Source organism: Somniosus microcephalus, chromosome 19, assembly GCF_052327205.1.
Source record: "Somniosus microcephalus isolate GS21.2 chromosome 19, FLI_Smic_1.0, whole genome shotgun sequence".
NCBI lineage: Eukaryota > Metazoa > Chordata > Chondrichthyes > Squaliformes > Somniosidae > Somniosus > Somniosus microcephalus.
The window spans coordinates 4,547,570-4,575,120 of record NC_141005.1 but is presented as its reverse complement, the minus strand read 5'-3'; the positions used below and the strand labels follow the sequence as shown (position 1 = coordinate 4,575,120).

General features: G+C 44.8%; 1 protein-coding gene and 1 long non-coding RNA gene across 4 annotated transcripts; one reads left to right on the top strand and one right to left on the bottom strand.

Annotated features, from left to right (window-relative positions):
* mtrfr (mitochondrial translation release factor in rescue) lies at positions 1 to 10,378 on the bottom strand. 3 transcript variants are annotated; one of them, XM_086011856.1, is made up of 4 exons: positions 10,247 to 10,354; positions 1,234 to 1,492; positions 476 to 796; positions 1 to 339 (listed from the first exon to the last, which is right to left on the bottom strand). In XM_086011856.1, the coding sequence occupies exons 3-4, from the start codon at positions 761 to 763 to the stop codon at positions 109 to 111; spliced, it is 519 nt and encodes a 172-aa protein (XP_085867982.1). In that variant the 5' UTR covers positions 764 to 796; positions 1,234 to 1,492; positions 10,247 to 10,354; the 3' UTR covers positions 1 to 108. The 3 variants fall into 3 exon arrangements, with proteins under 3 accessions (XP_085867982.1, XP_085867981.1, XP_085867984.1); XM_086011855.1 differs by lacking the exon at positions 1,234 to 1,492 and having other exon boundaries at positions 10,247 to 10,378; XM_086011858.1 differs by lacking the exon at positions 1,234 to 1,492 and having other exon boundaries at positions 10,224 to 10,287.
* On the top strand, positions 10,373 to 27,551 carry LOC147103509 (uncharacterized). Its single transcript, XR_015081781.1, has 3 exons — positions 10,373 to 10,506; positions 11,205 to 11,407; positions 27,027 to 27,551. It is a non-coding gene; the product is annotated as an uncharacterized LOC147103509 (long non-coding RNA).

The following is a 27,551-nucleotide window of genomic DNA, read 5'->3' as shown; positions in this document are numbered from 1 at the left end:
CACGAGGCTTCCGATATTGTTTATTGGTTAATTAGATGCTGTGGTTTACACTCTGACTGTGCTTGATGCTGTTTATACTGAACAAACGTCATGCAACAAATGACCAAGTTACTTTTTTAGTTCAGTGGGATCTGAAGATTCTTTTAAAAGGTCTTTAAATTGTCTTTTTCTTTCTAAGTTATCTTTAGCTTTTCTTTTCTTCTCTTGTTTTTTCCATTGCTGGTCTTGTTTTTGCTTCACAATTTCACTGTTCACTCCTTTGTAATGGACATCAAGTTTTTCTTGTAAAATTGTCCTGGCTATTTTTCTGTTCTGATCTACTGATCTGGTTTGATGGCACTGAAAAGGAAATGCATAGTGACTTATTATGTGAAGCAGATTGCCTATTTATTTACTGTTTACAAATATTTGAATTTACACGACAAGAAGACGCATGTGACTTCAATACTAGTGATTCCACTTTAGAAACAGTTACCTTCACTACAATCCCAGATGGAATATGCTTGAGAACGACACAGTTACTGGTTTTATTGGTTGCCTGGCCTCCAGGGCCACGTCCTCGGACAAACTGTTCGTCTAATTCATCTTCTACCACGACAGGCAGGTCTAGAAAGCCCTTTTTCCCAGCAATAGGTATCAATAAAGAAGTGTGTTTGACATCCAGAAACAGCTTTGTTGAATTGCTTGAATTCCATTGCCGCACAGAAAGTGCCTGTGCTCTTGTTAATGACAGTAAGAAATTGTATAAAATGGAGCAAGTCATTGGATGCAGAGCTTGGGTTATGATGGCAGTTTTCTGAAAAATACAAAATCATGTTAGTGAACACATGTTAAAAATAAATACAGGGAAGGAGATGCTGAAATGCTGTCTACTTATTTTCCCCTCTGGTATTATCAATGCCCCTTTTGTCAGTCCCAACAACATTCTATTGGATGTAGTTCAAGTGTCACTGGATTGATCATCTGTCCTGGAATCTCATGGTCTGTTAACTGTACAAGCATAATATCACTGCCACATTTGCTTAGTTCTCAGTTATTCTACTGGCATTATTTCCCATAAAATACCATGTTCTTTCACGTTTCTTGCTTCGACCCACTCCACCTGCTGACACTGAATTTTCACCATAAGGCTAACCATTCCTTTCAAAAAAAAACTCACAAATAATTGATCCTACAACTTAATGTACAATGACAAAAAGCTAACAGTACCTTACTTTGAAGAAATTTACTCACCTTAAATAAATTCCTGCAGTAAACACGGTCCTGCACATCCCTCTAATATTTTACTGTCACTGCGATCTCTGGCTTTATTCCTGCAATCTCTCTATTACAGTATTCATTTCTCAGCATATACTTGCTATTTCCACAATCTGCTGCCATCACTTCCTGGAGATCTCAAGATTGGTCACTTCCATGTCCAAACTCAATCCTTTTCAACCATGCGTTTTTGTCCCTCTTCATTTTTTGTTCTCTCGTCATAAGCTGTCAGTTTCTATTGTGATACCACAAAAAACAGTGGCTGATGCTCCCACTTATTGCAGCTGTAGTATTATTTGACACACTATTAATCCATTTTACTGGTTGCATCTGCGATATTTACTAGCCTGCAAAATAACTCGAGACTACTGGTGAATTAGCTGTACCCCAGCTTTGCTAGCCAACCTGTAATGTGACTTCTACTTTAAAATGACCAATTAGCAAAAGTTTGTGTATAAGCGTATTTTATTTTAGAAGTGACCAGAAATTGCAAAAATGTGTATCAAAATTTTAGTTTGAATTAGCCCAGTATCTGGGCTGAGATGCAAAACCTGCTTCAGGCACAAATAGTTTCTTCTTGCTCCACTGCAAAGCACAATTATACACCAATACATTGCCCAACTAGTTCGCCACAAGACCAATCGTTACTAAATATATAGAAAGCACAGGGAAAGCCAGCATTGGCTCATCTTTAGGGAAGTGGTGAAGAGATCGCAAAGTCTCTGTTTGAAGAATGGACTCAGTCGAGAATATTTTGTGGACTTTATGGGATTTTTGAGGGTATTTTCCCTGTGATGGGATCGCCCTGTGCAGATGCGTGGGGGACTGGTTTGTTAAAACTCCAGGAGAACGCATGGCAGTTGGCTGTGACAACAGAACTGTCAGTCATCCAGAATGTATGGGTTCGCCCGACAGTCCTGGAAAAAGGAGGGGGGGGGCCCATTGACGAAGGGGCTGAGGCACCCGTTAAACTTGAACCTATTAGAAAGCCACTCTAATATGCAAAAGCACTTCTCACCTCCATCTCAGAAGAGAAGCAGAACAATGAACCCACTAGCCTAGCCAGCCGAAGAGGAGCCAGTTTTTACCAACACAAAGACCGAGATCTGTCCCAGACTTAGGGCCATTAGTCCAATCACGGAATACTCATGGGTCTGATGATGGCCCATCACTGACTAAAGCACCGGAGTGCTTAGAAACAAAAGGATTTTAAAGATTGGCGGGAAAGATAGGGGTAGCAAGACTCCTATAAAGATAGATCCTTTTCCACCATTCTCTCCCTCTTTCTCGCTCCACCAAGATCGAACTAACAAGAAGTAGTACCAGAGGAAGAAGCTGCTGAGACTGAGAACCGCAAACCCCTCAGTGACTTCCCACAGCTGAGCGGAGCAATTGAGACTGACTGTGTGTGGTGGTAAGCATGGTCTCGAGTGTCCCAAGCCGGTAACCAGGTATCCCAGGCGAGCTGGGTGAGGTGTAAGGGCTCAGGGTTTTTCTCAGAAGTGACGTTTTTGGGCTATTCCAGGGTGGAAGCTTCGTTTGGTTCAGCCAGGCGAAGGGGCTTATGCGACTGGGTAATTTGTTGGTGGGGTGGAGTTAGAGTCCACCATAGCAACAAGGGAATTACTGCATGTTATAGTCCCCAGTTGTCTACTGTATGTATGTTGTTTGTAACCTGGGTCTTATTCGCCACAGAGACAGTGATTTTGTTTAGTAGTGCATGTTTTAGCCAGTGTATGTTAGACCAAATAATTATAAGTATGATTTTTCATCGAAGCATTCCTGTCCGTGACTTATTCCATTTACACTCTGAATAATAATTCCCGGGTATCGAACTTTCGTAAGGCGGGGGCGATTCAAACCGTCCGTCTAGCAATTGGGCTAGGATCAAAACTGCTTACAGTGGGGTGTCATTATTTTTAAATTCAATCTTCAATCATTGGCTTATAAAAATGTGACGGTACCTAGTTAAATGTCTGCTATACAGATTGAAATAAAGAATAGATTTGCCTTTCTAATCTAGGCTTTATTAACTTTAAAAACCCAGTAGCACATCTTTCAACACCAGTCTCCAACAATGACTAGAGAGAACTGAATTTAAGATGGCCACCACAAATCACCTGACATCCACTACCAATGAGTTTACAACATATATCTCAAGGTAGAAACAAACAACCAATTACAATACTTCTTACTAATACAGAGAACAACCACCCCATTCACCAATCACAATACTTCTTATTAAACATAGGAAATAATCACCACACAGATAAAGTGCCCTCCTCTTCTGAAAGTGGCAACACCTGATTCCATGGTTCAGTATCTCAACCAAATAACAGTGTTTGCTAGTGCTGTTGGGGAGGGTTTAAACTAAAATGGCAGGGGGTTGGGAACCTGTGCAGGGAGACAGAGGAAAGAGAAGCAAGGATAGAAACAAAAGACAGGAAGGAGAAAAGCAAAAGTGGAAGGCAGAGAAATCAAGGGTATAAATCAAAGAGGGCCACAGTAAATAATAATTCTAAAAGGACTAAGAGTGTTAAAAAATCAAGCTTGAAGGCTTTGTGTCTTAATGCGAGGAGCATTTGTAATAAGGTGGATGAATTAGCCGCGCAAATAGATGTAAACATAGAAGATAGGAGCAGGAGTAGGCCATTCGGCCCTTCGAGCCTGCACCGCCATTCAATAAGATCATGGCTGATCATCCAAATTCAGTACCCTGTCCCTGCCTTCTCCCCATATCCCTTGATCCCTTTAGCCTCAAGAAATATATCCAACTCTTTCTTGAATATATTTAATGAACTGGCCTCCACCGCCCTCTGTGGCAGAGAATTCCACAGGTTCACCACTCTCTGGGTGAAGAAATTCCTCCTCATTTCAGTCCTAAATGGCTTACCCCTTATCCTTAGACTATGACCCCTGGTTCTGGACTCCCCGGCCATCAGAAACATCCTTTCTGCATCTAGTCTGTCCAGACCCGACAGAATTTTATAGGTTTCGATGAGATCCCCTCTCAATCTTCTAAACTCCAGTGAGTATAAACCCAATTGACACAAACTCTCCTCGTACGTCGGATATGATATAATTGAGATTACGGAGACATGGCTCCAGGGTGACCAAGACTGAGAATTCAACATCCAGAGGTATTCAATATTCAGGAAGGACAGGAAAAAAGGAAAAGGAGGTAGGGTAGCATTGCTGGTTAAAGAGATTAACACAATACAGGAAACTCTTTGGTATCCAGCACCGACGGGACCGGGATGGTGCCGGTTGATTAAAAATTCCGGATGACGGAAAGGGTTATCTACCGAGGCTATTTTTAACAAAGAGTCAAACTCCTGTTATTGAGGTGTTCGGACTTCCGACAGCACCAAGAAGCCGAGTGGTGGCAGTTTGGAGAATTGCCCCCACTGACGAACTCAGCCACTGCGGGAGACTCGGACTCGGCAACATTTCCGGTTATTGAGGTGTTGTTTTTGGAGTATGCGTTCTGCCGGTTAATAGAGAATTCAGGATATTTAGGTGCCGTTTAAACGAGTTTCCTGTAGTAAGGAAGGATATTAGCTCTGATGATGTGGAATCTGTATGGGCAGAGCTGAGAAATACCAGGGGGCAGAAAACATCAGTGGGAGTTGTATACAGACCCCCAAACAGTAATGCTGGGGTTGGGGATGGCATTAAACGGGAAATTAGAGACGCGTGCAATAAGGGCACAGCAGTTATCATGGGTGACTTTAATCTACATATAGATTGGGCTAACCAAATTAGTAACAATATTGTGGAGGAGGAATTCCTAGAGTGTATACGGGATGGCTTCCTGGACCAATATGTCGAGGAACCAACTGGAGATCAGGCCATCTTAGACTGGGCATTATGTATTGAGAAAGGATTAATTAGCAATCTTCTTGTGCGAGGCCCCTTGGGGAGGAGCGATCATAATATGATCGCATTCTTCATTAAAGGTAGAGAATGAAGTAGTTGACTCAGAGACTACGGTCCCGAATTTAAATAAAGGAAACTACGATGGTATGAGGCACGAGTTGGCTAGGATGGATTGGGGAACGTTACTTTAAGGGTTTGACGGTGGATAGGCAATTGCAAAAATGTAAAGATCGCATGGATGAACTACAGAATTTGTTCATCCCTGTTTGGCATAAAAATAAAACAAAAAAGGTGACCCAACCGTGGCTAACAAGAGAAATTAGGGATCGCATAAGAGGACATATAATTTGGCCAGAAAAAGCAGCAAACTTGAGGATTGGGAGCAGTTTAGGATTCAGCAAAGGAGGACAAAGGGATTAATTAAGAGGGGGAAAATAGATTATGAGAGCAAGCTTGCAGGGAACATAAAAACTGACTGTAAAAGCTTCTATAGATATGTGAAGAGAAAGATTGGTGAAGTCAAGCGTAGGTCCCTTGCAGTCAGAATCAGGGGAATTTATAATGGGGAACAAAGAAATGGCAGACCAATTAAATACATACTTTGGTTCTGTCTTCACAAAGGAGGACACAAATAACCTCCCAGAGATGTCGGGGAACATAGGGTCTAATGAGAGGGAGGAATTGAATGAAATCAGTATTTGTAGGGAAATGGTGTTTGGGAAATTGACGGGATTGAAGGCCGATAAATCCCCAGGGCCTGATAATCTACATCCTAGGGTACTTAAGGAAGTGGCCCTAGAAATAGTAGATGCATTGCTGGTCATCTTCCAAAATTCTATAGACTCTGGAACAGTGCCCATGGATTGGAGGATAGCTAATGTAACCCCACTATTTAAAAAAGGTGGTAGAGAGAAAACGGGGAATTATAGACCTTTAAGTCTGACATCGGTAGTGGGGAAAATGCTAGAGTCCATTATAAAAGATGTAATAGCAGAGCACTTGGAAAACAGTGACAGGATCGGACAAAGTCAACATGGATTTACAAAAGGTAAATCATGCTTGACTAGTCTACTGGAATTTTTTGAGGATGTAACTGGTAGAATAGATAGGGGAGAACCAGTGGATGTGGTGTATTTGGACTTTCAGAAGGCTTTCGATAAGGTCCCACATAAGAGATTAGCGTGCAAAGTTAAACACACGGGATTGGGGGTAAGGTACTGTCTTGGATAGAGAACTGGTTGGCAGACAGGAAGCAAAGGGTTGGAATAAACGGGTCTTTTTCCAAGTGGCAGGCAGTGACTAGTGGGGTACCACAGGGATTGGTGCTAGGACCGCAGCTATTCACAATATATATAAATGATCTAGACGAGGGAACTAGATGTAGTATCTCCAAGTTTGCAGACGACACAAAGCTGGGTGGGCGTGTGTGCTGTGAAGAGGATGCAGAGAAACTTCAGTATGATTTGGACAGGTTGGGTGATTATACTGCATTTGCCATGCATCTGCCCAATGTGGATAAACGCGAGGTTATCCACTTCAGTGGCAAAAACAGGAAGGCAGATTATTATCTGAACGGCAATAGATTGGGAAAAGGGGAAGTGCAACGAGACCTGGGTGTCCTTGTGCACCAGTCGCTGAAGGTAAGCATGCAGGTGCAGCAGGCGGTTAAGAAGGCAAATGGTATGTTGGCCTTCATAGCATAGGATTCGAGTACATGAGCAAGGATGTCTTGCTGCAGTTGTACAGCGCCTTGGTGAGACCACATCTTGAGTATTGTGTGCAGTTTTAGTCACCTTATCTGAGGAAGGATGTTCTTGCCATGGAGAGTGCAGCGAAGATTCACCAGACCGATACCTGGGATGGCAGGAATGACGTATGTGGAGAGGTTGGGTCAATTAGGCTTACATTTGCTAGAGTTTAGAAGAATGAGAGGGGATCTCATTGAAACTTATAAAATTCTAACAGGACTAGACAGACTAGATGCAGGAAGGATGTTCCCGATGGCCGGGGAGTCCAGAACCAGGGGTCACAGTCTAAGGATAAGGGGTAAGCCATTTAGGACTGAGATGAGGAGGAATTTCTTCACCCAGAGAGTGGTGAACCTGTGGAATTCTCTACCACAGAAGGCAGTGGAGACCAATTCATTAAATATATTCAAGGAGTTAGAAATATTTCTTAAGGCTAAAGGGATCAAGGGATATGGGGAGAAAGCAGGGACAGGGTACTGAATTTGGATGATCAGCCATGATCTCATTAAATGGCGGAACAGGCTCAAGGGGCCGAATGGCCTACTCCTGCTCCTGTCTTCTATGTTTCTTCGTTTTGGAATCTGGGCAGTGATTGTGAGACACAAACACATTGCAGCTTTTATTTTAAGGACCAGGATAATTTTAAGCTGACAGTAAAATTGCTTTTTAAAGGTTGCATCCATATTCTTGCATCTTTGTGAATAAAAAGTTTTGCGGACTCTTCAACATCATCTTTTCCTAATGACATCACTTGTGATTGTTCGTAGGCTATCCAACTGGGGCAAGACGGCTTCAGTCAAACCTGAGCTGTGCACAGATGATGTGCACATGCACTTTCCAGCAGGGATTGCTGGACAGCAATCTGAAGAGGGAACACTGACCATTTTCACTCTCCCTCGCTGGATGCAATGAGGCTAACTGTGGTATGTCCACGACATGTTGTCCAAGAGAAATTGCTGACTAGCCACAGATGTGGCTATGGCGATACTGTTTTAGCCACATGCACTAATTTTTGTAGAAAACACCTTACAGGCACACACACAGTACAGTAAACGCACTCCACATGTGCATATTTACTTAACAAACATCTACCAACATTCACAACTATCAAAAATACTCGCACACTCTGCTTTTTGTCTTACCATTTTACCATCAAATGCATAAACAAGGTTAAAGTACACATGCATCCACTGTGCCAATACGAGTATTGGGATCACAGGCCCATTGATGGATGGTGCCTATTATTCATGTTTTTTCCATCTAATAATCAGAGTAATTAGCTACATATTTTACAATCTGAGATCTCTGGCTTTATTCCTGCAATCTCTCTGCTCTAGGGGAGGGGAAGCACTTTTAAAAGGGCAATCTTGTCTTAAAAGAGGAGTTTGGCTAAAAGAGGGAAAAAAATCCAAAACAAACAACATAAATTAAAAGGAATAAACTGCAAATACTGGAAATCGGAAACAAAGACAGAAAATGCTGGAAACACTCGGGGTCAGTGAGCATCTGTGGAGACCTTCCGTGACCGATGGGCACCGCAGGGAGTGTCGTCTGATAGACACACAGAATAATTTTATGAGTTAGATTATAAGTTTCCTTTGGTTTTGTTCAAATTAGACTTTATGTTTAAATTGTTTTATTAGTTGTGCCTCCTTACAAGGAAGCACTTGTACATAAGAACATAAGAAATAGGAGCAGGAGTAGGCCAATCGGCCCCTCGAGCCTGCTCCGCCATTCAATAAGATCATGGCTGATCTGATCCTAACCGCCAATCCACTATTTCCTGATAATGACACTAGAGTCAGCCTTAATTGATTCGTTAAAATTATATATTTCTGGAGTGAACAGAGAAGTTAATGTTTCAGGTGTAGAACCGTCATCAGAATTAAAAAAATTAAAGCATACAAAGGGAAAGGGGAGGAAAACAAAACCACACTGGAGAGGGGAAGTCTGGGGAGAATGAACTGGAAAGTACTTGAGATGATTGACGCTGAAGCGTAGAATTGTCACAAGATCAATACTCTGCTTAGTGTCAGCCGTGGCTCAGTAGGCAGCACTCTTGCCTCCGCGTCAGAAGGTCGTGGGTTCAAGTCTCCCTCCAGAGACTTGAGCATGTAATCTAGGCTGGCATTCCAGTGCAGTACTGAGGGAGCGCTACACTGTCGGAGGTGACGTCTTTCGGATGAGACGTTAAACCGAGGCCCTGTCTGCTCTCAGGTGGACGTAAAAGATCACATGGCACTATTTCGAAGAAGAGCAGGGGAGTTCTCCCCAGTGTCCCGGCCAATATTTATCCCTCAACCAACATCATTAAAACAGATTATCTGGTCATTGTCACATTGCTGTTTGTGTGAGCTAGGCTTGCTGTGTGCAAATTGGCTGCTGCGTTTCCTACATTACACCAGTGACTACACTTCAAAAGTACTTCATTGGCTGTGAAGCGCTTTGGGACGTCCTGAGGTTGTGAAAGGCGCTATAGAAATGCAAGTCTTTTACAGGTGACATCAAGACAAATACAGCATCACCAAAACCACAGGTTTGTCGCTTTGACCAGATAAAATGGCTGGAACTGTCCCCAAAACCCCTGTGGAAAATGCCAGTGTCCAAGGTAACAAAAATGCAATTTGACTAAATCAGTCATTGTAAGCCAAAGGCCTGAAAATGACATAAGCCGTCATCCCTCACCCCACCCCTAAAAAAAGACGGCCCTGTCCCTTTAAATACAGCGCGCCACCACTCAAAATAACAACAGTGATCAGTACATAAGAATTAGGTGCAGGAGTCGGCCATATGTCCCCTCTAGCCTGCTCTGCCATTCAATAAGTTCATGGCTGATCTTCGACCTCAACTCCACTTTCCTGCTCGATCCCCATATCCCTCGATTCCCCTAGAGTCCAAAAATCTATCGATCTCTGTTTTGAATATACTCAACGACTGAGCCTCCACAGCCCTCTGGAGCAGAGAATTCCAAAGATTCACCACCCTTTTAGTGAAGAAATTGCTCCTCCTCTTAGTCCTAAAAGGCCGACCCCTTATCCTGAGACTGCGACCCCTAGTTCTAGACTCTCCAGCCGGGGGAAATGACCTCTCAGCATCTACCCTGTCAATCCCCCTCAGAATCTTATATGTTTCAATGAGATCACCTCTCATTCTTCCAAAACTCCGGAGAGTGCAGGCCCAAATCTACTCAGTCTCTCCTCCTAGGACAGCCCCTCTCATCCCAGGGATCAATCCAGTCAACCTTCCTTGCACCGCCTGCAAGGCAGGTATATCCTTCCTCAGATAAGGAGACCAAAACTCTGCCCAGTACTACAGTCACCGCGCAAAATAAAAACCAACCACCGTCCTTCCTCCAGCTGTACCTGGGCCTGGGGTGAGCGGAGTCTCTGGGCGCCGCGCCGCGCGTGCCCGAACCCAGCAGCCAATCAGCTGGCGCGGAATGTTTTTCCGTTGGCGGCTCGAGACGGTTGGAAACAAACGGCTGTGCGGGCGCCTTCAGAATGAAGCATTAGTTGGCCATCGATTTCTTTGTCGTGTTTTTAACCGAACTGGAAAAGTTGGATGGAGTCGGTGGTGCGGTGCCTGATCCTGCGTATTTTGAGCGAGCGAGAGACTGAAGGAGGTGTGTTGTGTGTGTGTGTTAAGAAATGACCGCCCGGGCCCCGGCTCCAGCCGCGGCTGATTGACAGCTCAACCAGCCAATCAGCACACGCAGCTCGCCCGCAAAACCTGCCAAAATAGAATATCGAGCCAATGAGCGTACAGAGGGGGGTGGGGCTCCGCGTTCTCCCCGCCCCCTCCCCGTCAACCGGAATTGGGTTGAAACGTGGAGTCGGGCCCGGGCCGGCCGAGGTTAGAGGCCGGCGATGTCACCAGGGTTTTCCCCTCCCACCTCCCCTCAAATGGTCGCTAATGTCACGGCGCACGGCCTGTTCTAACCCAGCGATCCGCACCGGTGTGCGAGTGCGGCTCACAGTCCGGGGGGAACGGGGCATCTTTCCTGCTGCTGCAAAACGCGGGCGGAATTTTCAATAACTTTCAACCGCTCAGAGAAAAAAAAACAAAGTTTGTGAATTAAATGATCTCCGCACATTGCTACCAGGATTGTGCATTCTCTGCCTACGCTCATTTTCGGAGCATCTGTTGCCAGCCAGCTCCTGAAAGCAGCGTTTGCATGCACGGTCCTTTCCTTGTTCGACTTCAAACACTTTTTGCAAGTCCGCAGTCGCACCAGAAACTGCGAGCGCTCACAGGAGATGGTGCAGCCGATTGTGACACTGGCTCAGCGGCCGACCTGACACCTGTGCTCCTTTTTGATAGATGGCCTTCGCGTTTAATGCCGAAAAACCCTCCAGCAGATGACGATAGCCGTCCAGACCCCGGAGGACCATGGAGGACTCCGATTCTGAGTCCGTGCGAACTGTCAAAGAGCTGGCCAGCAATTCACCAAAAGATGCAGTTCATCAAGATCCTGCATCTAATTCCGCGGCACAGCGCACGGATGCTGCACCGCCTGCAAACAGGTAGAACTTGGAGGTTATTCATCAACTCTGTGTCGTGTCTCTTTTTATCATGCATGGCGTTGTTTATATTTTTATATAAAATAGAAGGAAACCGTGGAATGGAATAGCGAAAACACCATGATTGGATGACTGAAGGAAGTTGCTAATGCACATTATTCGTTTGGCCAATCTCCATTGCAAGGTGTTAATGTGTAAAAATGGGGCTACAATCCTTTTAGGAATATAGGAACAGGAGTAGGCCATTCAGCCCCTTGAGCCTGTTCCGCCATTCAATGTGAACAGTCATCATAGTATCATAAGGGGAACAATGATCACAGTATCATAAGGTTTAGATTAGCTATGGAAAAGGACAGGAAGCAACCTAGAGTAAGAATGTTTAACTGGGGAAAGGCCAATTTCAGTGGGATGAGAATAGATCTGGCCTGGGTAAACTGGAATCAAAGATTGGCAGACAAAACTGTAGTGGAACAATGGGCTGCCTTTAAAAAGGAAATAGTTTGGTTAAAGTCGAGGTACATTCCCAGGAGGGGGAAAGGTAGGGCAACGCAAGTCAGAGCTCCCTGGATGACAAAACAGATAGAGAATAGAATGAAGCAGATAAAGCGCGTGTATGAGAGCTGTCAGGTTGCAAATAAAGCTGAAAATCAGGCTTCATAAATAGAGGTATAGAGTACAAAAGTATGGAAATTATGATGAACCTGTATAAAACACTGGTTTGGCCCCAACTGGAGTACTGTGTCCAATTCTGGGCACTGCATTTTAGGAAGGATGTGAAAGCCTTAGAGAGGGTGCAGAAAGGATTTACGAGAATGATTCCAGGAATGAGGGACTTTCAGTTACGTTGATAGACTGGAGAAGCTGGGGTTGTTCTCCTTGGAGCAGAGAAGATTGAGAGGAGATTTGATAAGAGGTGTTCAAAATCATGAGGGGTCTGAACATAGATAGAAAGAAACTGTTCCCATTGGCAGAGGGCTGAGAACCAGAGGACACAGATTGAAGGTGATTGGCAAAAGAACTAAAGGCGACGTAAGAAAAAACTTTTTTACGCAGCGAGTGGTTAGGATCTGGAATGCACTGCCTGAGAGGGTGGTGGAGGCAGACTCAATCTTCTCTTTCAAAAGGGAGTTGGATAAGTACCTGAAAGAAAAAAAATTGCAGGACTACGGGGAAAGGTCAGGGGAGTGGGGCTAGCTGAGAGTCAGGACGGGCTGAATGGCCGCCTTCCGTGCTGTAACCATTCTATGTTTCCATGAGATCATGGCTGATCTGTGGCTTAACTCCATATACTACCTGCCTTTGCCCCATATCCCTTAATACCTTTTGGTTAACAAAAATCTATCAAATCTCAGATTTAAAATGATCAATTGACCTAGCATCAACTGCGGAAGGGAAGAGCGTTCCAACTTCTACCACCCTTTGCATGCAATAGTTTTTCCTAACTTCACTCCTGTAAGGCCTGGCTCTAATTTTTAGGCTATGTCCCCTATTCCTAGAGTCCCCAACCAGCGGAAGTAGTTTAGAAACATAGAAAAATAGGAGCAGGAGTAGGCCATTTGGCCCTTTGAGCCTGCTCTGCCATTCAATATGATCATGGCTGATCTTCTATCTCAATACCATATTCCTGCTCTCTCCCCATACCCCTTGATGCCTTTTGTGTCTAGAAATCTATCTATCTCCTTCTTAAATATATGCAGTGACTTGCCTCCACAGCCCTCTGGGGCAGAGAATTCCACAGGTTCACCACCCTCTGAGTAAAGAAATTTCTCCTCATCTCAGTCCTAAATGCCCTACCCCATATCCTGAGACTGTGCCCCCTCGTTCTAGACCCCCCAGCCAGGGAAACATCCTCCCTGCATCCAGTCTGTCTAGCCCTGTCAGAATTTTATACGTTTCAATGAGATCCCCTCTCATTCTTCTAAACTGTAGTGAATACAGGCCTAGTCGACCCAATCTCTCCTCATACGACAGTCCTGCCATCCCAGGAATCAGTTTGGTGAACCTTCGCTGCACTCCCTCTATGGCAAGTATATCCTTTCTTGGGTAAGGAGACAAAAACTGCACACAGTACTCCAGGTGTGGTCTCACCAAGGCCCTGTATAACTGTAGTAAGGCATCCTTGCTCCTGTACTCAAATCCTCTTGCAATGAAGGCCAACATACCATTTGCTGCACCTGCATGTTTGCTTTCAGTGACTGGTGTACAAGGACACCCAGGTCCCTTTGTACATCAACATTTCCCAATCTATCACAATTTAAATAATACTCTGCCTTTCTGTTTTTCCTACCGAAGTGGATAACTTCACATTTATCCACGTTATACTGCATCTGCCATGTATTTGCCCACTCACTCAATTTGTCTAAATCGCCTTGAAGCCTCTTTGCATCCTCCTCATGACTCACAATCCCACCTAGTTTCGTGTCGTCAGCAAACTTGGAAATATTACATTTGGTTCCCTCATCCAAATCATTGATATATATTGTGAATAGCTTGGGCCCAAGCACTGATTCCTGCGGTACCCCACTAGTCACCACCTGCCACCCCGAAGAAGACCCATTTATTCCTACTCTCTGTTTCCTGTCTGTTAACCAATTTTCAATCCATGCCAGTATATTACCCCCAATCCCATGTGCTTTAATTTTGCACACTAACCTCTTATGTGGGACTTTATCAAAGGCCTTCTGAAAATCCAAATACAGGAAACTTTCGTTTAAACGGAGGTTAAATCTCCGGAATGCTCTATCCACCGGCAAAATTCAGGAGTCGGTTCAGATAACTTTTTTTAACTTTTTGTTGCTTTTTTTCTCCATTCCTGGCTCTGCAAGCGTCTAGCTGAAGCTGTTGCTTAGCTACAGAGACGCTTGCAAGCTGCACCGACTGTTTTGAAGCTGTTGCTAAGCAACAGGGTTTGTTGCTAGATACGGAGCTCAGAAGCTCCGTATGTTTTAACATTAGCGCTGGTTTCTCCGGCAGTGTTGATCGACCGGCACCAGCTCGGTCCCGTCAGTGCCGGATACCAGAAAGTTTCCTGTACACCCATCCACTGGTTCTCCCTTTCTATCTACCCTATCAGTTCCCCTTAACATCTTGAAAACTTCGATCAAATCACCCCATATCCTTCGAAATTCTAGGGAATATAGCCCTAGTTTGTGTAATCTCGCCTCGTAATTTAACCCCTGGAGTCCAGGTATCATTCTGGTAAACCCACGCTGCACTCCCTCCAAGGCCAATATATCCTTCCTAAGATGTGGTGCCCAGAACTGCTCACAGTCCTCCAGGTGTGGCCTAACCAGGGCTTTGTATAGCTGCAGCAAAACTTCTACCCCCTTGTATTTCTGTCTTTATGTCTTCTAGCCCTCATTTTTAATATAAAGGTATGGTGATAGCCTAGTGTTTATGGAACGGGTTTAATAATGCAGGATCATAAGTTCAAATCCCATCATATTTAGTTATTGAGTTCCACGTCGTTTTCCGATGCAGCCTGAGCTAAGTCGAATCCATTCATTTTATACTTGTTTTGCAAATTATTTCATCCAAAGTGCAACATTTTTCATTTCAGTATTAAACTTTGTCTGTAATCAGTCTGTCAATTTGCTGATACAATCCAGATCCTTAGCTGCATCTCCTGTTTTCTGCCACTAGATGTTGCAAATGAACTGGCTAATGTAGTTGTGAAAAGGAAACGGTACAAGTAATTGTGCAGTTATTTTTGATGGAGACATTGAAACTACATGTTGTGTTTATTGCATTGAATCACATATCTGTTCGTGAGCTTGCTCCTCTGATTCGGTAAGGGAAGGTGATGAATGGCCAATGCCTCCATTGAAACAACAGAAGTTAATCCAAAAGTCTTCTATAGGCATATAAACAACAACAACAACTTGTATTTATATAGCGCCTTTAACGTAGTAAAATGTCCCAAGGCACTGCACAGGAGTATTTTAAGACAAAACATTTTTTGACATCGAGCCACATAAGGATAAATTAGGGCAGGTGACCAAAAGCTTGGGCAAAGAGGTAGGTTTTAAGGAGTGTCTTAAAGGAGGAAAGAAAGGTAGCGAGGTGGAGAGGTTTAGGCAGGCAATTCCAGAGCTTAGGGTCTAGGCAACAGAGGGCACGGCCACCGATGGTTGAGCAATTATAATCAGGGATGCTCAAGAGGGCAGAATTAGAGGAGCGCAGATAGCTCAGTGGGGGGGTGTGGGTTGTGGGGTTGAAGGAGATTACAGAGATAGGAAGGGGTGAGGCCATGGAGGGATTTGAAAATGAGGCGCTTGCTGACCGGGAGCCAATGTAGGTCAGCAAGCACAGGGTAGATGGGCGAACGGGACTTGGTGCGAGTTAGGACACGGGCAGCTGAGTTTTGGATGACCTCAAGTTTACGTATAATAATATGTATATAAATAGTAAAAGGGTGGTAAGAGGCGGGGTGGGGCTGATTAGGGACCAAAAAGGAGACCTATGCATGGAGGCAGAGGGTATGGCTGAGGTACTAAATGAGTACTTTGCATCTGTCTTCAGCAAGGAAGAGGATGCTACCATAGACATAGTGAAGGAGGAGGTAGTGGAGACACTTGATAGGATAAAAATTGATATGGACGAGGTATTAGAAAGGCTGACTGTACTTCAAGTAGATAAATCACCAGGAGCAGATGAGGGAATTGAGGGCAGAAATCGCGGAGGTACTGGCCATAATATTCCAATCCTCCATACATACAGGGGGTGGTGCCAGAGGACTGGAGAATTGCAAATGTTACACCATTGTTCAAAAAAGGGTGTAAAGATAAACCCAGCAACTACAGGCCAATCAGGTTAACTTCGGTAGTGGGGAAGCTTTTAGAAACAATAATCAGGGACAAAATTAACAGTCACTTGGATAGGTGTGAATTAATTAAGGACAGCCAGCACGGATTTGTTAAAGGCAAAACCGTGTTTAACCAACTTGATCAGGTTTTTTAATGCGGCAACAGAGAGGGTTGATGAGGGTAATGCGGTTGAAGAAGTGTACGTGGATTTCCAAAAGGCGTTTGACAAAGTGCCACATAACAGGCTTGCCAGCAAAGTTGAAGCCCATGGAATAAAAGGGACAGTGGCAGCATGGATACGAAATTGGCTAAGTGACAGGAAACAGAGAGTAGTGGTGAATGGTTATTTTTCAGACTGGAAGAAGGTATACAGTGGTGTTACCCAGGGGTCGGTTCTAGGACCACTGTTTTTCTTGATATATATTAATGACTTGGATGTGGATGTACAGGGCATAATTTCAAAAGTTGCAGATGACACAAAACGTTGAAATATAGTGAACAGTGAGAAGGAGAGTGATAGACTTCAGGAAGACATAGACAGGCTGGTGAAATGGGCAGACACATGGCAGATGAAATTTAATGCAGAAAAGTGTGAAGTGATACATTTTGGTAGAAAGAATGAGGAGAGGTCATATAAACTAAATGATACAATCCTAAAGTGGGTGCACGAACAGAGAGACCTGGGGCGGGGTGGGGGGGTGCGGTATGTGTGCACAAATCATTGAAGGTGGCAGGACAGGTTGAGAAAGCAGTTAATAAGGCTTAAGGGGTCCTGGGCTTCAAAAATAGAGGTATAGGGCTTGATTTTGCCATTGGGGTCGGGCTGGGGCGTGTCAGGTGGTTTTCGTGTCAGAACCCCGACTCCGATGCGAAGTGGGAAAAAAGTGCGATTTTCCCCTAATTGGGCACTTGATTTCCAGCATGTGGGAACCCCTGGCCCAATTAGTCTTTCCATCCCGAAAGTCGCCTCTGATGATGTCATCAGTGCTGCTGGATTTAAGGCCTCAAGCAGCCTTGCTTCTTCTGGAGACTGGAAACGCTTTGGACATTGTATGAAGGATTTCATTTACCGACCATGTCCACCAGCAAGCAAAAGTGTGCACCTCGTTTTGATGAGCCCTCCCTCCAAGCTCTGGTGGAGGGAGCAAGATCTAATGAGGTGCTCTTCTCTTCCTCAAGGAGAAAAAAGCCACCACAACAGACTAAAGCTGTGTGGCTGCAAGTGGCCCAGGAGGTCAATGCCATCTCTGTGCCGCAGAACCTGGCTGCAGTGCAGGAAGAGGTTTCATGACCTTCTCCGCACAGGAAAAGTGAGTATGACTTTCTCATCACCCTCAATCTCATCCCCATTGCCTCTCCTCACCAGCACTCTGCTTTGCCAACCTCTTCCTCCACATCCCACTTGACACTGACATCCCTGCACCCTTACCCATTCCCTCTCTCTATGGTTACATTCACTTAACTATTCGATCATGCAGCCCTCACACTCCCTATCACTGTGACGCAATGACAACAACTTACAAATGTGAGAAGTCACGCAACACCAGGTTATAGTCCAACAGCTTTATTTGAAATCACAAGCTTTCGGAGTGCAGCTCCTTTGTCAGGTGAAGTGAAGAGATGCATATAGGCACAGCATATATAGTCAGAGAACACTGCCAGATGATTACAGGTAATCCTTCTAACTGCCCTTTATCCCACTTCGGCAGGGAGATAATCACAGCAATCAAAGGTGTGGATGGTGTCCAAACAGGTCAGTCAGGAAAACATTACATCAAAGAACAATGAGGTGGGGTCACCAGGGGTCAAATGTTGCAGATGCTGGGGTCTGTATGAAAAACAAAAAACAAACAAAGAACAATAAAAAAAAAAAAAAATTTTTTTTTTGCTGGAAATCGCAGCAGGTCCGGCCGCATCTGTGTAGAGAGAACAAGCCAACGACGACTCGAGTCTGGATGACTCTACGTCAGGTGGGGTTACATGTAGCGTGACATGAACCCAAGATTCTGGTTGAGGCCATCCTCACGAGTGCGGCACTTGGCTATCAGTTTCTGCTCGACGATTTTGCGTTGTCGTGTGTCTCGAAGGCCGCTTTGGAGAATGCTTACCGATGAACACCTCGCTAAGGCCATCCCCACGCCACCACTACTCGCCTTCAAACAGCAACCTAACGGCAAACAGACCATCGTTCGCAGCAAATTACCCAGCTTTCAGGAGAACAGCGACCACGATACCACATAACCCTGCCACGGCAACCTCTGCAAGACATGCCAGATCATCAACACAGATACCATCATCACACGTGAGGACACCACCCACCAGGTACATGGTACATACTCATGTGACTCGGCCAACGGTGTCTACCTCATACGTTGCAGGAAAGGATGTCCCGGAGCATGGTACATTGGCGAGACCATGCAGACACTGTGACAACGGATGAACGGACACCGCACAACAATCGCCAGGCAGGAGTGTTCCCTCCCAGTCGGGGAACACTTCAGCAGTCAAGGACATTCAGCCTCCAATCTTCGGGTAAGCATTCTCCAAGGCGGCCTTCGAGACACACGACAATGCAAAATCGTCGAGCAGAAACTGATAGCCAAGTTCCGCACTCATGAGGACGGCCTCAACCGGGATCTTTGGTTCATGTCACGCTACATGTAACCCCACCTGACGTAGAGTCATCCAGACTCGAGTCATCGTTGGCTTGTTCTCTCTACACAGATGCGGCCAGACCGGCTGTGATTTCCAGCAAAAAAAAATCTTTTTTTAAATTGTTCTTTGTTTGTTTTTTGTTTTTCATACAGACCCCAGCATCTGCAACATTTGACCCCTGGTGACCCCACCTCATTGTTCTTTGGTGTAATGTTTTCCTGACTGACCTGTTTGGACACCATCCACACTTTGATTGCTGTGATTATCTCCCTGCCGAGGTGGGATAAAGGGCAGTTAGAAAGATTACCTGTAATCATCTGGCAGTGTTCTCTGACTATATATGCTGTGCCTATATGCATCTCTTCACTTCACCTGACGAAGGAGCAGCGCTCCGAAAGCTTGTGATTTCAAATAAAGCTGTTGGACTATAACCTGGTGTTGTGTGACTTCTCACATTTGTCCACCCCAGTCCAACACCGGCATCTCCACATCATAACAACTTACAACACACAGGGAGGGCCCTTTGTTTCCTTCTAAGCATCTATGCTATGGATTCTCTACACTCACTCCTTCATCCTCACTCAAACTCCACTTCTGTCCCTCATTGCAGGAAAAGAGAGCCCACAATATGAGGGAAAGAGCGAGGACAGGAGGAGGGCCACACTCAGTAGCCCAGCTCACCACCTCGGAGGAGGCGGCCCTGGAAATTGCTGGGATCGAGGAGGATTCCCAAGTGGGGGACGGACAGGCGGGCGCATCACAGCAAGCTGGTGTCAGAATAGTTTGGCATCTATCCCATTGACATTACAATCATTATGATCATCTGCACAATTCACTGTGCATGCAACCTTTACCTCACATCTCTAACTCTTTCCTTTACTCCCCCAGAGGACCATCGAGAGCCCCCGTCCCCACTGTCCAGGAGGAACAGCCTGAATTTCCAGACTCCTCAGAGGAAGCTGCAACCTCTGAGGGCGCTCCGTCAGCAGAATTAAGCGCACCCTGCACCAGCGCAGACACTCGCACCTCGGTGGGACCTTTGGGATATAGAGTAGAGTTGTCACCTGGTGTATCACAGCTCACAAGTGAGCATCCGCAGATGATGGAGACAGGGACAGCAGTGGAGAGTCCTTGTCGCAGTGGAGAGGACGCTCCCAGCTCGGCTCTGCTGCATGCCGACCCTGTGCCTCCGGGTCCATCCAGAAGGACAGTGGTGCTGGAACTCCAGGAACAGGTGCAGGAGTCTCTGGCAGGTTTTGTCTCCAGGGTCGCTGCGAGTGTGGAGCGAATGGAGGAGTCCATCGCTAACCTGAGCAGAGCCTTTGTGGAGGTGTTGGCGCATGAACGCATCACCACGGAAAGGATGGCAACTTCCTTGGAAAGGATGGCTACCTCCATGGTAAGGCTGGCTACCCTAGAGGAGAGGATGGCTACGTCCATGGAGGAGCTTAGTCGCCAGGGTATGGAAAACATGGTACTTGTTCAGAATAGACTGACATATCTTGAGGAGCGATGATCAGCTATTGAGCAAACAAACCAGACCTTCATGCAAGTCTTCTGGAGTAGGACTTCCAGTGCAGAAATGGGTCCTCATAGCCCCCCTGCAGTGCTGCAAGGTGCTGTCCAGCCACTTGCTAGCTCTGAAGTGGGGCTGACCCATGAGAGGGATGTTGGTGGCATACAACAAGGAAGTGGGGGCTCCTCTCCAAGCTCGCACACGACCATGCCACTGCAGAGCCCTCGGTCAGAGCCCCACCAGAGTCCCCACCCAACTGAGATCGGCGTCTCAACCCCTGCAAAGCTGCAGGGGCAGCAGACTGTTGCCGAGCCCTCACAGGTTTGCAACCCCAGAGGACGCCCGCCAAAGGTGTCGAGACAGGAGCAGCAAGAAAGTGAGCAAGGAGCCTCCACATCTGCTGAAGCCACAGGGGAAGCAGCATGTAGGAGCACGCGTAAGAGGAAGATAATGCACAAGTAGTCACAAGGGTAGTCACTTGGGTGTAATATGTTTAATTTTGAAAAGCCATCAGTTGGTTATTGTCATAAAAAATTCTGATGGCAAACTGTTGCAGTTGTGGCGTGTGTCATTTCGCTAATGGGACTTCCACATTGCGGGCTTAGGGCGACTTGCAATTGTCAGTATGGTGGTCAGAGTGATAGGAATCCGCAGGTTCTTGGCCATTGTCGATGGTCTGATAAGAAGGTGCGAGGCAAAAGTGTTTGATTGTGCAGGCTAAGCAAATCTGGCCAAGATGAGTATGTCGCTTGTATCCCGGGCAGCAATGTGGTCGCGCGCTGGCGCCTTCTGACCTGTGCAGCTTCAGGTGGATGAGCAGCAGCTTGGCGTTCCTGTTGTTGCTGCTGCTGTTGGTGGCGCTGTTGTTCATGGTTCTGCTGCTGCCACGGCTGGTCTTCGTCCGAATCTGATGTCCAGGAGGAAAGGAAATAAATGATTCCCATGCTTCTGGTATATGCCTCAGTTGAGGAAGCGCTCAGTCAAGGTGACGAGAGGGGTTTCCCAGGAGGTCACACCGGAAATGGGCGTCAGGCTCCAAACTTCCACAACAATGGGTATGCCTGCTAAAAGTTCCCCCAGACCGGAGACAACAAAGTTCTGCCACCTGCAAATGATGATTGCTGAAAACTCCTTTTTAATGGTGGAGCTGCAGCTGTTAGTAAGCAATCCACTTGTGATGCCGCCAGGATTCACTGGCGTGTTCCAGAGGAGGCGTGCAGGACGTGGGAAAAGTGGTAAAATCAGAAAGGCCTCTCAAAATGGGATTATAGAGGCACTTAACTTGTTGTTAAGGGCCTATCCCGCCTCTTGGAGGCGGGATGGAAACGGGGTCAGAAAACACGCATTTGGGGAAATTGCTCAGAGGCGGGGTCGGGCCCGCCCGCCCACCATTTTTTTGTGATTTTAGCACCTCACGCCTCCAGTCCCGCCTCCACGGGCCTGGCAAAATCAAGCCCATAGAGTACAAAAGTGTGGAAATTGTGATGAACCTGTATAACACACTGGTTCAGCCCCAACTTGAGTACCGTGTCCAATTCTGGGCACCGCACTTTAGGAAGGATGCGAAGGACTTGGAGAAGGTGCAGAAAAGATTTACGAGAATGATTCCAGGAATGAGGGACTTCAGTTACATTGATGGACTGGAGAAGCTGGGGTGGTTCTCCTTGGAGCAGAGAAGATTGAGAGGAGATTTGATAAAGGGGTCTGGACAGAGTAGATAGAGAGAAACTGTTCCCATTGGTAGAAGGGTCAAGAATCAGAGGACATAGATTGAAGGTGATTGGCAAAAGAACTAAAGGCGATGTAAGAAAAAAACTTTTTTACGCAATGAGTGGATAAGATCTGGAATGCACTGCCTGAAAGGGTGGTGGAGACAGACTCAATCTTATCTTCAAAAGGGAGTTGGATAAGTATCTGAAGGAAAAAAATTTGCAGGGCTACGGGGAGAGGTCAGGGGAGTGGGACTAGCTGAAGTGCTCCTGCAGAGAGCCGGCATGGGCTCGATGGGCCGAATGGTTACAGCACAGAAGGCGGTCATTCTATGATTCTATGAACACAGAATTTGGTACACATGTGTTGAGCATTCGTATGTGAACGGCGCTGATTAAATCTGTACCCTATGATTCCAAAATGATTGTCCATGTTCAGCTGAGGTCAGGTCATTATATCTTTTTTAAAAATATATAAATAACTACTGTGGTTAACTTGGAGAGATTTTTTTTGTACCAGTACTTTACCTACTTCCTTATAGTTTAAAAAAAAAACCTACATAAAATGCAAATTGTGCAGACGCTTCTTTTTTTTAACTAGAAATGTAAAGGGCACCTCATGAGGACCACTTTGAAAAAGGGTGAATCTCTTTTTTTTCTGTCTCCCTGATCCATTACTCTCGTGAGAGTTTGGCAATCCACTCCCCAAACTTTACCTTCTGAGTGCTACTGGGAGCTGTAACAGCAATACAATTATTACACCCCATTTCTTCTCTTTTTATCCCCTTCTATGCCTCAGATTGAAAAGTTTGATCAGTCTTTGTCAACCCTTCCAGCCATTGTCTTAATTATGTGATCTTTATACAAATCAACAGAAATGGATATTGCTAATTTTTTTCACTTTTTAGAAGTTCTGATGGTGAGACTCTCTCAACACGGCCAGCATATTTCAGACCTTGAAAGTTTTCAAGGACATTTAGGAAGTTGTTGCTTGAATACTAACCCTTGGTATTACCCAAAATCAGCCCTTTTTAAGCAACTTGGTATGATTTTTAAAACGCAGAGAAATATTTCCTTTGTGCTAGTTACATAAGAACATAAGAAATAGGAGCAGGAGTAGGCCAATCGGCCCCTCGAGCCTGCTCCGCCATTCAATAAGATCATGGCTGATCTGATCCTAACCTCAAATCTACTATCACTCTCCATCCCACCCGAACCCATGTGATCTCCCGGGAGAGGCGAAAAACCAGATAAAAAACCCAATGGCCAATTTGGGAGAAGAAAATGTGGGAAATTCCTCTCCAATCCCATCTAGGCGATCGAAACTTGTCCAGGAGATCACTCTGTCCCTGTATTTCCTACAGTACTTACCTTCTGTAAAAGGTGATCTCCACCCCAGCCAGGAACAGGCCCAATTTACTCTTGAAGGACACCTAGCTGGCAGCCTGTTCGATGTCTCCACTAATCCCTGTGAATAGAACCATCTCCTGAAATCTAACACAGAATTAGAACACAAGAAGTAGGAGCAGGACCAGGCTACACGGCCCCTGGGCCCGCTCCGCTACCCACAGGGCCATGACCGTGCCGAACCTAGACTCATGTCCAATTTCCTGCCCGCTCCCCGTAACCCCTAATTCCCTTTACTTCTAGGAAACTGTCTATTTCTGTTTTTAAATTTATTTAATGATGTAGCTTCCACAGCTTTCTGGGGCAGCAAATTCCACAGACCTACTACCCTCCTGAGTGAAGAAGTTTCTCCTCATCTCAGTTTTGAAAGAGCAGCCCCTTATTCTAAGATTAGGCCCCCTAGTTCTAGTTTCACCCATCATTGGGAACATCCTCACCGCATCCACCCGATCAAGCCCCTTCACAATCTTATATGTTTCAATAAGATCGCCTCTCATTCTTCTGAACTCCAATGAGTAGAGTCCCAATCTACTCAACCTCTCCTCATATGTCCACCCCCTCATCCCCGGGATTAACCGAGTGAATCTTCTTTGTACTGACTCGAGAGCAAGTATGTCTTTTCTTAAGTATGGACACCAAAACTGTATGCAGTATTCCAGGTGCGGTCTCACCAATACCTTGTACAACTGCAGCAATACCTCCCTGTTTTTATATTCTATCCCCCTAGCAATAAAAGCCAACATTCCATTGGCCTTCTTGATCACTTGCTGCACCTGCATACTAACTTTTTGTGTTTCATGCACCAGGACCCCTAGATCCCTTTGTACTACAGTACTGTCCAGTTTCTTGCCAGTAAGATAATAACTTGCTCTATGATTTTTCCTGCCAAAGTGCATAACCTCACACTTTCCAGTATTGTATTCCATCTGCCAAATCTCTGCCCACTTACTTAGCCTGTCTATGTCCCTTTGCAGGTTTTTTATGTCCTCCTCACTCACTACTTTCCCTCCCATCTTTGTATCATCTGCAAACTTTGATATGTTACACTTGGTCCCCTCCTCCAAATCGTTAATATAGATTGTAAAGAGTTGGGGACCCAGCACTGACCTCTGCGGAACACCACTAGTTACTGATTGCCAGTCTGAGAGTGAACCATTTATCCCAACTCTCTGCTTTCTGTTAGATAGCCAATCCTCCACCCATGCCAGAATATTACCCCCAATCCTGTGATTGTTTTTATCTTGAGCAATAATCTTTTGTGTGGCACCTTGTCAAATGCCTTTTGGAAGTCTAAATACACTATGTCCACTGGTTCCCCTTTATCCACCCTGTATGTTACTTCCTCAAAGAACTCAAGCAAATTTGTCAAACATGACTTCCCCTTCATAAAACCATGCTGACTTTGTCCTATTAAATTATGTTTATCCAAATATCCCGTTACTGTCTCCTTAATAATGGACTCTAAAATTTTACCAACCACAGATGTTAGGCTAACAGGTCTATAGTTTCCAGCCTTCTGCCTACTACCCTTTTTAAATAAGGGTGTTACATTAGCAGTTTTCCAGTCTGCCGGGACCTTTGCTGAGTCCAGGGAGTTTTGGAAAATTATTACCAATGCATCCACAATCCCTACCGCCACTTCCCTCAAGACCGTAGGATGTAAGCCATCAGGTCCAGGGGATTTATCCGCCTTGAGTCTCATTATTTTACCGAGTACCACTTACTTAGTGATTTTAATCGTATTTAGCTCCTCCCCACTAGAGCCCCCTGTTTGTCCAGTGTTGGGATATTCTTAGTGTCCTCCACCGTAAACACTGATACAAAATATTTGTTCAGTGTTTTTGCCATCTCCATGTTTCCCACCATTAATTTCCCGGTCTCATCCTCTAAGGGACCAACATTTACTTTAGCCACCCTTTTTCTTTTTATATAACTATAGAAACTTTTGCTATCTGTTTTTATATTTTTTGCTAATTTACTTTCATAATCTATCTTCCCTTTCTTAATCAATCTTTTAGTTATTTTTTGCTGTCTTTTAAAGACTTCCCAATCTTCTATCCTCCCACTAGATTTGGCTACCTTATATGCCCTTGTTTTTAGTCGGATACTATCCTTAATTACTTTACTTAGCCACGGATGGCTATCTTTTCTTTTACACCCTTTTTTCCTCAGTGGAATATATATTTTTTGGAAGTTGTAAAATAACTCCTTAAATGTACACCACTGATCATGTACCGTCTTACCCTTTAATCTATTTTCCCAGTCCACTCTAATCAATTCCGCTCTCATACCTTCATAGTCTCCTTTATTCAAGCTCAGCACGCTTGTTTGAGATCCAACCTTCTCACCCTCTAATTGAATATGGAATTCAACCATGTTATGGTCACTCATTCCAAGGGGATCCTTTACTAGGATATTTTTAATTAATCCTGTCTCATTACGCAGGACCAAATCTAAGGCTGCTTGCCCCCTGGTCGGTTCAGTTACATACTGCTCAAGAAACTCATCCCTAATACACTCAATGAACTCATCCTCAAGGCTGCCCTGCCCAGTTTGATTTGTCCAGTTAATATGATAGTTAAAATCCCCCATAATTATAGCTGTTCCCTTATTACAAGCCTCAACTATTTCCTGATTAATGCTCCGTCCAACAGAGTTGCAACTGTTCGGAGGCTTATAGACTACGCCCACTAGTGTTTTTTTCCCCTTACTATTCCTTATCTCCACCCAAACTGTTTCACTATCCTGATCCTTTGACCCAATATCATTTCTCTGTATTACAGTGATTCCTTCCTTTATTAACATAGCCACCCCACCTCCCCTTCCTTCCTGCCTGTCCTTCCTGATTGTTAAATAGTTGTAGGAAGGTAATAAATATATTTATAAAAGAATGTATTTACAATTTTTGCTACCAATAGTGAACCGAGAACATCTTCTCCCTGTATGTTACTATTCTTTCAATAACTATGATGGGACATCATGGCAGTTTTCGGCTTGAGGGTAGAAGTTACAGTCGAAGTTGTTCTTGTCTGGATGCTGAGAAAATGTCTCTATTTTAATGCATTTGTGATTCATTTTAGGTTAATGCCTCCATTTAAAATAACACAGAATTTGATATGAATGTGTTAAACATTTGTACCAGAACAGTGCTGACTGTAATTTTGTACCCTATGATGATTCCAAAATGATTGACAATGTTTAGCTGAAGTCAGGTTATTGTATCTTTTTAATATATAAAATAAATATCTGCTGTGGTTAACCTTTTAAACAGATTATTAAGTTAGTGACGGGGTAAATAACTAAAATATTAACAACTCCAATTATGGGAAGCAACCATATATGTTTAGAAAATTTGTGGGTGGGAGGGTGAAGGAATCTTGCACCTGGCTGTATTGTGGATTCACTGCTGTTGCCTATGGGAATATTATAGATATTGCAAATTCATTTCTAATTCTGGTCAGGAACATTTCTCAGTGAGTAAACTTCAATTGTTGTCTTGTATCTGATGCTTATAACTTTCTCTCCTTTAGGTACCCCTTCCATGAAAATTTGAGGAAAAATTTACCATCGGTTAATCCAAGTGCTCTTGAAACCTTGGCAACTCTAATGCAAGAGATTCATAATATTAGCGGGGCAGATCCTGAGATACTGAAGAACTGTGAGGTTAGTTGGCAGGTTTAGTTTTGGAAATTAAGTAATGATATTGTGTAATATGCTGTGTTAATGTGAAGGAATGTCCCGCTGGGAGTGTTAGTAAGCTCAGGCTGTGGGCAGATTACTGGTCTGCGCTGAGTTTCTCAGCACTACCCTCGGCATCTCATTTTTCTTAACATTTTGGATGAGCTGCACATTCTCCAGGTGACCTTTCTAGTTTGTCCTTTTATCTCTAATCTATATATATAAAGCGGCTCTTCTGTCAGTCTGTCCCGATGTCTGTCTGTCTGTTCTCTATACGTTTGAAAGTTACAGAGCGTACCGACGCGCGCATCGCCTCAAAAGAAAGCTTGCGATTCTGGACCGGTCATAGGCGTATTTACGTTTCGGCCGGACAAAAA

Coding starts and splice junctions, on each gene's coding strand:
- mtrfr (XM_086011855.1), bottom strand. CDS start 763: ATGACTTGCTCCATTTTATACAATTTCTTACTGTCATTAACAAGAGCA. Junction 340..475: donor CATCTGGGATTGTAGTGAAG/GTAACTGTTTCT, acceptor TTTCCTTTTCAG/TGCCATCAAACCAGATCAGT.